This window comes from Trachurus trachurus, assembly GCF_905171665.1.
Source record: "Trachurus trachurus genome assembly, chromosome: 8".
Lineage (NCBI taxonomy): Eukaryota > Metazoa > Chordata > Actinopteri > Carangiformes > Carangidae > Trachurus > Trachurus trachurus.
Window position 1 is genome coordinate 10,312,796 of NC_139905.1, and position 12,919 is coordinate 10,325,714.

General features: G+C 38.9%; 1 protein-coding gene across 1 annotated transcript; it reads right to left on the minus strand.

The window, feature by feature from the left end:
• Positions 1 to 1,687: 1,687 nt before the first annotated feature.
• cyth4a (cytohesin 4a) lies at positions 1,688 to 11,000 on the minus strand. The gene is made up of 13 exons (XM_083976774.1): positions 10,931 to 11,000; positions 10,265 to 10,332; positions 9,909 to 9,973; positions 8,090 to 8,159; positions 6,839 to 6,957; positions 5,831 to 5,911; positions 5,583 to 5,695; positions 5,155 to 5,303; positions 4,145 to 4,256; positions 3,938 to 4,014; positions 3,737 to 3,808; positions 3,406 to 3,554; positions 1,688 to 2,498 (listed from the first exon to the last, which is right to left on the minus strand). The coding sequence occupies exons 1-13, from the start codon at positions 10,968 to 10,970 to the stop codon at positions 2,420 to 2,422; spliced, it is 1,194 nt and encodes a 397-aa protein (XP_083832900.1). The 5' UTR covers positions 10,971 to 11,000; the 3' UTR covers positions 1,688 to 2,419.
• Between the last annotated feature and the right edge of the window lie 1,919 nt (positions 11,001 to 12,919).

The window sequence follows — 12,919 nt, forward strand, 5'->3', positions numbered from 1 at the left end:
CGTGCCGTCGTCCACGAGTTTCACTTTACAGGGACCCTTGGTAACGGAGTGAGTGTTCAGAGTGGGTCGTACCGGCTGTGAATAATGCAGAGTCTGTCGACGCACTCAGACTGCTTCACATGGACGAGGACGTTCTTTGTGTTCAGCCTTTTGTTTCCCATCCAGGAGACATTGGAAGAAATTGAATTGTTTATTGTGGATCCACAAATGATCACATATTTTGTAGTAGAAAAAACTGAATTTTTAAAAAGTATTTTTAATTAAAATATATCGAAAAAATAATTAAAAAACTGTTTTTGTGTGATTAAATGACAGCCAGTTCAAGTGTAAGTAAGTATAAAAACGCTCGATGGAAACTTTCCATGGTCTGATGATTAAATTATGAAAGCATAATGAAAAAGATGTTTGACTTTCCACTTGAAATATTCTCGTTGTCACAAGTCATAAAAATGAATATGTTGAAAATCTGGTTATATATCGGTAGAGAAAAATTTGTCTGAACGGTTTTCACTTCTGCAAACTTTGCCTCCTTCTCTACACCAACGTGTCGACCTCTGATGCAGGTGGAGCAGAGCTGGAGACAGAGCTCTGCCTTCAGAAACACTGACAACACTCAGATTATGAAGGAATTAAAACAAACAGGAGCTCAGTGCAGTGTGGGCTAATCAGGGGGATTACAGATTATTGTTTTTTGAGATGCAGATGAACTGATGAGCTGCAGTTTGGTTCCAGTCTGCTGCTCTGTGACCAGTGTGATATCTCAGTGTGGTCCAAGTGGAGTCCTGGTCCTGGGCACCACCTTTAAGTTTCTCATTCTCTTTCTTCTGATCGCTGAAGTCTCCACAGAGTTCACTGGAGTTCACTGTCCTCATCTGAGGTGTGAATTACAGTATGCATCCTCATAAACACAGGTGTGCAGTGCCAGTGTGCCTTTGAAAAACAGGAAACACCAGAGCACAGCTGAGAGTCTGAATGCTTTCACTAATGAGAGATCTCAACTTTTGGTTTTGATATGTTTTTAAAAACATGTTTTAGTTCAGGGGTTATTGAAAATTAATGGGCAAATATTTAACACAACATGACATTTTTCCTTTTTCAGGGTTATGAAATTTGTGCTTTTAGTCGCCTCAATGAAACATAGATCGAGGTCCAGTTTCAAACGCAGGAAAATATGTGATTATCACTTTGACTTGAACAGAGGTGACGTCTGCAGGACATCAAACAACGAAGAGGCAGAGAAGAGTCAACACGAGTCCATGTCCTGTCCCTTGCAGGCGCCTGAGGAGGTTTGTTCTTCTCAGGTGAGTCAACAACTCACTCCTTCGCCTGTTTGAGGAATACACTCAGAGAAAATATGTTGTGCGAAAAGCAAATATGTTTGTTGTTTTGTGTGTGCATGTGTGTGTTATGAGCTCCCAGGAAACCACATGTCTGTGTATCACAGCATCACACACTGCCACACACACACGACAGGAACTTCCTAGGACAAGACTGACTTATCAGACTCTTCATCTGATAACAACAGAAGAACAACACGATTCAGTGAGTCGCATTCAGAGTAAATGTTTTGTACCCTACAGTAACTTCCTGGTTTAGAGAGGTGACGTGTTGTAGTGACGCAGCGCCATCTGCTGGAGAAACATCCACACCCAGAGAGTCGGAATAAACTATTTTATTATTAGTCGGATCCTCTTCCTCCTCCTCAGTATAAAGTCATTAAGTTACAATACGTGTTCAGAAAGTAAATCCAAACAAAATACACTGTACAATCAGTCATCTAGTCATAAGTTAATTAAAGCTTGACAATGTTTTTTACTAATGAACTGCTTTTCTATTAACATCAAATTAATAAAGCAAGAATTATTTGATCAGTGAGGGAACTCTCCGTGAATCCCTCAGGAAGCTGCTTCTTTAAGTTTCATGTTCTCTCTGGAAGTGTCAGATAAAAACACTCAGTGGAGGTTTTACAAAGTGCTACATACTACAGATAAGACAAGAAAACCAAACAGTCAGCCTTAGATATTATAGTATGAAATAATACCAATAAATATCTGCCGCTTTTAGAGCCATTGGTGGACTTTTATATATTAAAAGTCCACTTTTATACATTAAAAGTCCACCAATGGGGCCCTCCCTGCCCCTGGCCGTCCCTCGGGCTTCTGCCTCTGCAGTGGATGTGTGTCAGCGCCTGATCCCGGAGCAGTAGTGCGAGCAGGTTTGCAGAAGTTAACGTGAAAACTTCACACTGTGGGGCCACAAATAGTTCACAAGAGAGCCACTTCCCAATTTGAACATTTCTGTGAAACAAAGTGTGATTAAATTGAAGAGACTTAGTCAGTCATAAAAGCACATGAGGGCTGATAAATAATCCATGAAATGAGCTGATGAGTTGTTCCCACTGGTGTCTGGAGTTTGAGTCCTACGAGGAAGTGTTGCTGATGACTTTCCTCTTACGTAGAGATACCAGGTCGTAGAAAGGGTCCTTGGTGACGCTCGTCCTGAGGAACGAGATTAGGACAATGTTTAAAACTGAAACATAATCAAAAATAGTACAGAAACTCTCAGTTTTGCTTGCCCAAATAGTTCCAGTTATGACAGCAACTAATAATTATTTTCAGTATTGATTCCTTATTTTCTTAATGAGATCATGCAGGACGCTGTTTTGTTTCACTTTCACGTTTACAAATATAATCAAAAAATGACCCCGACATATAAACCATAATAGTTACATGCCATTTACATTTAATCTGTGCAGACTGAATTGTGCATAGAATTGATATTAAACTACCGGTAATCAATTGATGGCTGAGTCAATAAAACTATAAACTTCCTGTCCACAAATTTTGAAATTGTTTGAATTCAACTGGATCCTTCAGATGTTTTTTTTTAATCTCCAGATGTTCACACCCAAAACAGAAGGTGACATCTGGATTGAACTATAATAAATTAAGCTCGTATTTAGATTGCTATTGATCAACTTATTAATGAATTGACTGATTGTTTCAGCATTATTTCTATATATAGGCTACCGACAGACTTTAACATTCACACAGATGTTGGAAACAGATCCATAGAAAATCTGTTGAATAACCATTGGATTTAAGCTTAGTTTATGTTAGCTTAGCTTAGCATAAAGACTGCAGACACCTAGCCTGCCTCTGTCCAAAGGTAAACAAACCCGGCCACCATCACCTCTAGAGACTCTGAGCTGTTGCGAGGAAACCAGCCGTGTCTCCAGGACGTAACTGGTCCCAGTAAGGAAACAGCAGTTCATAACATCCTGTATACACGAGCTGCAGCTTCATATGCGACTGTAGCATCTTCGCTGTTGGTTTTTAACTCATGTGTGACTCACAGAGACACATGTTCCTCCCACGTGTCCTCCGCAGCATCAGCAGCTCTCACCTTATGGCTTCGATCCAGTTGTCCCGTTCTTCTGCACTGGCTGCGCTCAGCTTATAGGACTGGTGTTTACCCTGCACAACCCGGCCTTTGTTCTCCGTCTTGCAGGCCTTGATCTTTTGTCCTTTAGGGTTATATAACTCCAGACAATACTGTTCAAACACAGACACACATGTGGCACCGTCACTGTATGTGCATATGCTTACTGTTTGCTTTAACAGTCCTCTGATAGCCCTAGCTGTGACTCACTGTTTACAGCAGCTTGTGTGATTCATTAAGTTCAGTGACAGAAGGAAATGTGACTCTTATTCACAAACAGTAAATAATACTGTACCGGTTTACTTGTGTCCTGCAGCTCCCGGACACACAGATTCTCCAGAGGAATGATCCCGATCGGGTCTTTATCCTGCAGGAAGAGGAGACAGACATTAGATAGTCAGACAGACTCCACCTTTTAACCACAGGACGGATGTTGACATTTTCATACTTTGTTTTCAGAGCGGTTTCCATAGCAGCGGGAGAGACAGATACTCACTGTGGTGTATTCAAAGTAGTACAGGCAACTGTCTGTCAAAATAAACCATCTCCTCTTCCACGTTTTGACACGACCACCTTCCACAAAGACAAACAGCAGTTTACAGAGGTGTTGTAACATCACCTGAAAGCCACGACACAGTAAAATGCAATGATACAGACATAATAATAATAATAATAATAATAATAATAATAATAATTGTCTCACCCATTTTAAGAAGCCAACCCTCTCTATCTGGGTTAAAAAACGTCAACGTGAGGTCGTTCCCGTCGTCCTCTGGGATTTTAAACGGCTCACTGCGGATGCTTTGGTAAAGTTTCTGGAAGAAAAATAAAGAAAACATCACTTTCAATATTGTTTTAAAACTAAGATGTTCCTGATTTAGTCTGAGGCGGAGGAAGCATTTGGTTCAGTAGCTAAATACAAAAACATTCAGATGGGAAAAAAATACATTAATTGCCATTCATAGTCAAGACGCAAAAGTAAATGTAAAAATTGTCCCTGTCAGAGCAAAAAAACATGAAAACAAGATAATTATAGATAATGAAATACTTTCAGTGGAGATAAATGGACAGATTTTTTTTCTTTTATACATATTTTTGGGGCTTTTTTGCCTTTAATTGATAGGATAGTTGAAAGAGACAGGGAAATGGGGAGGCAGAGAGAGGGGGAGTGACATGCAGCAAAGTGGCACCAGCATACTCAACCCACTGAGCTACACGGCGCCCCAATGGAAAGATATTTAATCAAAAAATGTAATCTGACATTTTGTTTTGCCTTTGATAGACTGTTATGTTATGTTTTATCGTTTGTCGTTTTGTTAACGCAAGACCTTAATAGTGCCTCAAGAGAATTTCCTCAAATTTGGCACAAACATCGATTTGGACTAAAAGATAAACTCATTAGATTTGGTTGGTCAGAAGTTAAAGGTCATGGTCACTCTTGAATCTGATATCTCAAGATTAACTTCAGGGGAATTTCAGCATATTTTGCAATAATAAACTGATTCGATCTTAAAATCTCAAGTTCAAGTCTCTGTTACATCGTTGTGTTGACATATTTCTCGCACCTTGGTTGGTTGGTGGAGATGCTTGAGATAAATGTTTTGCAACCTCTTGGCATCTTTTGATTCCATGTAAAATGGGTCAGATGTTTGTGATGACACAGAAATAAAACAAAACAAAGAAAGAAAATGAGAAAGACATCAGGCCACTGACCGTGAGCAGCTCGGTGGGCAGATCCTCCCCGTTGTTGATGCCGCTGTTCATATAGACGAATCTCTGTAGATTGGGTTTGTCCTTCACGTTGGGGTTGTGAAGACTCGTGTTGAGCATAATGATGGCGAAAGACAGGATGTAGCAGGTGTCTATTCCATGCACACACACACACACACACACAGAGAAAGAGAGAAGACAGAAAAAAGACAGAGTTTCCTTCAGCTGTGCATCGTTATCACTGCTTCAGACGCATAAATTGCACCCATTAAAAATAATAGGTGTCTGTATATGCTGCATGAGCAAAAACACTTCAATTGGACAAGATGAGATGCTGCCCTGAAAAGAATCTAAATTGATTCTTCTCAACAGCAGATAACTTGTCTCTTATTATCATCAACCAGGCGAGACGAAGCCCACTGTGTTCATACCTGTGGACTGAAAGACCCCTGGGTTACAGTCACAGTAGCGAGTTGCAAACGCCTCCATCATCCTGTCAATCTTCTGAGCTTCTCCTGGGAGACGAAAGCTCCACAGAAACTGCCTGTAGGAAGAGAAGAAGCAGAGGTGTAAGAAAACACATCATCAGACAGACACAACTCAAGGCAAAACTGCTGTAACATCTGATGCAGACTTTGACACTCGCTAACATGCTAGTAAGTAATTCAGGGGTGCAAACCTGAGGGCCTGCACCAGATTAAGGTCTGAGAATTCATGCAAGTCCACAAAGGCCTTCAGTATCTTCAGGTGCATCTCCTCCCTGTGTGAAAAGAAAATAGGAAATGAAAACCATTTGGACCACAACACATTTATTAACTGCTTATTAACACACACACACACACACACACACACACACACACATCAGAGTCAAGAAGTTCCCATTCTGTGGTTTAAATAAAAACTATCTTGTACCAGAGTTTCCTGTTTAAATCAAATGTTCTCGTAATTTCAGTAGCCATAATTAGTATAGTTTATATAGTTATGAACATAAGTCAACCATAAAAACTCAGATGTTTTGCAATACAGGAGTGTACAAAGTTGCCATCTAACACAAAAGGATTATCAATAATACTTGAGGTGAAGTAAACTCAGTATGTATCAAGAGTAGTTGAAAGAAGTAGTAGTTTTTTGCCTTTAATTGACAAAATAGTTAAAAGAGACAGGAAATGATTCGGGATTCAAACCAGGGCCGGTTGCACAACCCACTGAGCTACGTATACGACCCCCCAAAAAAGTCTTCACATTTAAACAGCTGCTAGTAGTTACCAAGAAATAAGATAATGTTTTCACAGCAGCTAAATCTATTATCAATTGAAACAACAATGCACTGAGTAAAAGTAAGATAAAAGCAACAGTAATCTAAAAGTTTAAATTAGCAAGCAGCAATCTAGCCTAGGCTAATAGTTATAGCTTGTGGAAGAGTAAACTAAAAGTGACAGCGCTATTAGCAGTTGAAATAGTTATTTACTGTAGTTGGGAATTGGTTTATTGCTTGGTCATTGAATCTTCAAAAACTCTTCACATTTACCGTAATACGTTTCTGTTAGTGTATGTACAGTATAATGTCATCAACAAAGAATTGAACGTAAATGTAAGTGTAAGGAATGAGTACTGGACTGTGGATATGAACTCATCCTTTGGTTGGCTACGACATGTTATTATCCAGATCAGTGGGCGAGTGTTGTACCTTTCTCCCAGAAAATTTCCAATGGCGGTCTTGTTCAGCCCCTCCTCTTTGTACAGAAATTCGGCCACTGACTCTGCTAGCCACTCCAGCAGGCCGTTTTCAATCAGGTAATTGATGCCCTGCAAGAGGTCAGATTTGTATGAAGAACCATTTGGAAACCACCAGCTTGCTGCTTACACAATAAGTCAAGTTGCAGTGCACTCGCTCTCACAGTTGGTTGTTAGAGAATAATCTTTAAAGTTGAATTTTAAGTTGTAAAATGTTGTTTTTTTAGCAGGAAGTTGCGTTTGAATTCTTATCAGTTTTCTTCTTCTCCTTTAGAGTCACTGCTGCCATTAATCACCAGGCCAAGAGACAGGAAAGGTTGAATGAATATTGCATGTTGTTATCGCCCAATCTCCAATGGTTGTTCAAAGTCAGAACGTTAAAACATGACCCTTTATGCTGAAAGCGTACTCCTGCTAAGTGCTTCTTCAAATCAATTCCACTTAAAGGCCCTCTTGACCTCCCAAAGAAGACTTAAAGCTTCTTGTCCGCCCACTCACACAAGTCCTCGGGTCTGAGCACAGGCCGGTTGCAGGCTAAGAGACTCAGCTCTCTTTTTTTCTTTTCTTTTTTTTTTTTTTTTTTACAGAGGACACAGACAGGAAGGATTGAAAAGATGGAGGTCGCTGTGGTGAAGTGACGCTTCTGCCCCACTTCAGGGAACAGGATGTGGTTTTTCTCGCTATCGCTCGTCCTCTGTGCCTGTGCACTGTGCACTGTTTGCACTTCTCTACATCACAGAGCGCTCATTTCAACACACATCAGCTGGCTGTGGAGTTATCTTTGCTGTCATCTTGCTCTCAACCTTTAGATAAAGTAGCGCCGAAGTGAGTGAAAGTGTCATTGCTGCCTGTTCCTTCACTGTGACTCAGGCGAACTGGAAAAATACTGTGCTCCCACATGAACTGTTTTAACATGGTACGTGGCCTGTCACAGCTAAAGGTGGTGTGATGCACAAATATATAGGGTGTATTTTGTCTGATGGTCAAATGAAGCTACAAAACCACACCACTCAACATGCAAGACAGGTTATATTCAGCTGTGGTAAAACATCAGTGACAAAACGTGGTAAAAACGTACTCAAAAGACAGAAACTAGGTTCAACTGAGCTTCAAGACTCTGCAAAATTATATCAGGCTGCAGAGTTAAAAAAACAAAAAACAAAAAAACAAATAGATATGTTTGTATCTGTTTACAAAAACTCACCATTTTAGGGTCCATGTTGAATTTCTTTTTCCCACGTAAGAATCTTCTGTTCTTCCCAACCTTTTTACTGCTACAAAAAGCAAAAAAGTAAAAAAAAAAAAAAAAGAAGAAAAAAAGTCAATAACACGTATCAAATACGAAACAGAGATACAGTAACTGAAATTGAAATTTACAAATCTGTTTACTATGCTCCTTAACAATATATCAGGCACCTCCTCTGACACTTCACATCAAACTGATCGTGCATTAACTTCTGAACATGTTTCAGTTTTATTTTTTCATATTAAAGCCAAAGTTTTGTTTTTTATTTTCATGTTTACAACGTTAAGTTTATTTTAGATGTAGATTAGTTGTTTCAAACTGATAGTATTTGAAGAAAAAAAATCTCACAATTGTAATTGTTTGACATTTTGTCATTGATTCATGATCAACTACCAAATGATCATTGTTTCAGCCACTAGTCAATGAACCATTAAAATTAACTTAAATATAAGGAAGTAGCTACAGTCCCTAAATAATGAAGGGTGTATTCTATCAAGTGGTGGGTGTTTTAGGTTTTGGTGGGGAGGGGGTGCAGCTAAGAAGCTGTGGTATACTGCCAGTAAAACACTGAGCAGAATAAAGCCAGTGTCATTTGTTACCACTGTCTGTACCAAAGAAGTGACATAAGCAACAGGAAGTCCAAATATGCAGACAGCCACATGCACATACTCTCTAAATGTCACAACACCACCACTCTGTCACATTCACAGTAAATGTGTTGTGTTACACCCAGTGCTTTAACATATGAACAGATCATTAACCTACTTTTAAAACCAAATAGGGCGTATTTATTACATTGTCAAGTTTCATAATGTAACATATTATATTATTAGTAACAGTCAAAATAGTTACTTAAAGTAAAATAATGAAGTCTGGATCATTGTCTTGACCTGACTTGACCTCCTGGAGAGGTCAGGGGTAAAATGGTAACCATTAGGCTACCTCTAAATGATGAACAGGTGTGAGAGTAGTTAGTTATGTTTTGCAGTTTTTTAAGAGGACTTCAGGTTTAGTAGTAGAATAGTAAAAGAAACCTGGAAATAGTTAAACAATTTAATAAAGCTAACAGAGTAGGCTAATAGCTTCAAGTGGTGAAAGAGTTAGTCAAAAAACAACAAAGGTATTAGCAGGTGAAATAGTTTGCTGGTGAACGTTTTAGCTAAACCTACCAACACAGCTAACAGCAAATCATTTACAGTAGCTTATAGTAAGTCCAATGCAATAAAAGTTAGGATAGCTAAAGTAATAGTTTAATAGCTAGCTTGTTGTAGCTTCACAGTTGAAATAGGTGGCTGTAAAAGTGGTTAGATAAGGTGACAGTAAGCTTAAGGTAACTGTTTACATAGTTAGCTAAGAGCTATGACAATAACTAAACAGTTTGCTTTAAGTAACGTTATGGAAATTAACTAGTAACAGCTGTATTTATTAGAGGAATAATTAGCTAAATTAGCTAAAAGTATTAACATTTTACATAAAAAGTAGCCCAATGGATCAATGGTTAAAGTAGCCTAAAGTGTTAAGTAGCCTAATGGCAGTGGAGCTTCTCAGCTGGGATTTTCAAGCAAAATAGTTGTAATACTTTTGGTTACATATGAAATGTAAGCTGTCATGTAATGGAAAATATTGTGGAAAAGTTTCAACACAGCCAATTGCATGATTTGGTCAAAGTGAGCATTTTGTGATGTGGGTATCTTTAAGCTGCATCATTGTCACTTGAGAAAGAGGAAGATGATGCTGACTCACTGAAGGGCCACTGTAAAGATTTCATCATACTCACTTTAGCTCCCTGAGTTCGGTACTGTGGATTTCTGGCGTGACATGATTTATCTCCAGCCTCAGCTTCTGTGAGATTAAGTGGAGAATCCAAGCAGCGATGTTAGCTTGGGAACAAGGTTTGCATCACAGACACTGATTCACTCAACAGAGGGTTATGTGACCATGGCCATCTGTCCCCTTCTTTTTATAAAGTAACCTTCATATCCCATTGAAGGTTGGTGAATGAAATGAACTGCCTTTGTGTGCTATGAAAAACTTTGCCGAGGCTGTCGGGAGTGGGTACAGTTAGTACATGGAAAAAAATAATAATGATGGGCTCTAATATAAGACCTTGGAAATATATATTCACCACGGTACCTGGATGTCATCCTGCAGCTCAGACTTCTCACTAGGCCTCCTCTCTGCTGGGACGAGCTTTGGTGGAGCTGTGAGGCAACAAGAAAAGGATCAACAATAGGACAGTCACACTTGGGCATGCTGTATATTTGATGAAGCATACGGTAGCTATATTCAAAACCTGTGGACACTCTTGACAACCTCCCTCACACCTGCAGTGCACTGCCTCCCACAGACTATCTCAACTTCATCCTTCACTGGTCGATCAGAAGTGTGCAATGAATGAACCGAGGAGAAATAGGCTGGAAATAGCTGGTCACCTACTCTTTTAAATGGATTATTGATCTGTCTTGCGATTAAAAGGACAGATATTCTTGACTTTTTAGTAGTTCTTGCTCAAGGATGAATATTTGCAGTATGAAAATAGTGGAAATTTAGGTTTTGTGGTCAAATTAGACAAAATTTTAAACAATAAAATAAACCGCAGAACCATTTGTAACCCACAAAATCTAAAATTAGCAGCATTTCATGTGATCAGACTTAATCAGACAGATAATGTGGCTGAAAGTACTTAAAATCTTCCCACAACAAGCTTGGTGTATAGGCTATGTGCTTGGGAAGCAATGTCCGAAGTAGAACAACAATAATGATAACGGTAATAATAATAAAAAAGCAATAAAAGCCTACCTCTCCCCCATAGGAAGCTGTCTTTTCGGCATATAGCCATATTGTTGATGGTGCTGCTGATGGAGCGACTGAGCGGCTGCACAGGAAACAGACTGTCATAGTGAAAAAAGGGCCGGCGCTGCCATTCTGAGATCTGTGACACCGAAGAGACTCCAAACTCACCCAACAGACGCTCTTACAACATTTCACAGATGACGCGCTCGCTCGGCAAAAATGTTGACATGTGGACCGTGTGTGAGGACATTTCTTTACGAAAGAGAGATCTCATTCATGTCCTGCACCGCTATTATTACATAACATTACAACTATTATTGCTACAACTAGTCCTACAGAAAAACCACAACAGCCACTAATGGCATGCCAGCAACACAGAGTGCCTCACAAATACAATTACATGAGAAGAAGATATCATGAACCTGCACAGGGAAAGGAAACACACATGATAACAATTACCAGTGAAGAACTTGGATCATTCACTTACTCAGAGAAGTAAGGACTCCACTCGTCATATTATTAAAGTAAAAGCAATCACAATAGCAGTTCAACAGTTCCTACAAGCTGTGCTACTGTATGAACTGTTATAATAGAGTTTGAAGAAGCTTCCTATGAAGGACAAAAACGTATTTATTCGTACTTTTGTCAATCTTGTTCTGCAGCCTCTTGATGATGATACATCTTCAAGTATCAACAAAGGCTGTTTGGCCTTGATTCAATGTTTACTGGGGGATCTTCACATGAGTTAGAAGATTGTCTGCCTTGGTGGAAATACGTGTTCCACTCGGTGTCATTCTGGTTTTCATCGAATAATCTGTTGATCATTTTACAGGATTAACTGATTAAACTGTCACAGTTACTCAACTACTGCTTAATCATCTTAATTAGCTCAAAGACATGCACCCTCACAGTTATTTTGTAGTCCAAATCCTCAAGATGATATTATTAGAAATAAAAGCATCATCAAATTGTGTTATTGGAAAACGGGAAACCAAATCTCTTTCATGCATGGGAGAACAATGGCTGGAAGTACTGATTATTACAGATTAATAATTATCTGTGTAATTGTTTGAGGAGGAACATTATTAAGTGAATTTACAGTGCATTTTATTTAAGAACCTGATGTTATGTCTGTGTACTGTAAATGAAGAATAAAAAGCACATGGCTTGAAATGGACGGACTTGTATTTGTTAGCAGTTCTTAGTTTTACTAAATTGTATTTATAACAGCCTCCTGGAGCTGTATCACTATTACAGTCAAAACAATACTGTGCCATTTGGGTTTAGAAAAGCACTGTGAGACATTTCCACCTCAGCAGGAAGTAAATAAAACCTGAGCAGAGCAGGGAGTCTTTCATTTCTAAATATGAGGCCCCACCTAGTGGGGTTTTATATTTCCTAACACCACTTAAGCCCAAAGAATAAATCATATTGTTGTTATTGTAGGAACAAAACATAAGAGGTGTAAGATGTCTTAACCATGAGCAATGGTTACCTTAAAGTCAGTGGTTTTCTAACTGTAAAAAATCATTTGTTGGTTTAAAAAGCCCTCAGTGATTTCCAGATGCAGGATCAGCAGCTTTAAGAAACTACACACATAAAGAAGTAATTAATTTGTGAGGTAGCTGTTTTCAGCAGCAGAAGTGGTTTGTTTGTGTGAAAATACAAAATGTGTGTAAATAAATCTTTATATAGCTCTCTAAGGGGGAAATGAAAACGTGAGAAATAGGACGCACCAATAAAATGCCTGTGAGAAAGTATCACACAAAAATACTCTGTATTTACTGTTATTTTACACGTGTCAATGTCCAAATCCTGTGTGTCCTATGTGTCCTTCAATACAAAATACTATTGTCAATGATACATACAGTACTTTCTGCCGTACGAACATGGCAGCGCAAGATGGTGACACTCTCTAAAGCAAGACCCTTGCTATATGTATATATAAAAGAATAATTATAAGGCTACGAAAACCAAACAAATTGTATTTTTTAG

Bases quoted from the DNA above. Each gene is read 5' to 3' on its own strand.
- cyth4a (XM_083976774.1), bottom strand. From the start codon at position 10,970: ATGGCTATATGCCGAAAAGACAGCTTCCTATGGGGGAGAG. The intron at 4,257-5,154 runs GTCAGTGGCCTG...TTTTTCTTCCAG, and splicing joins TGCCCACCGAGCTGCTCACG to AAACTTTACCAAAGCATCCG. The intron at 2,499-3,405 runs GTGAGAGCTGCT...CTCGTTCCTCAG, and splicing joins AACTGGATCGAAGCCATAAG to GACGAGCGTCACCAAGGACC.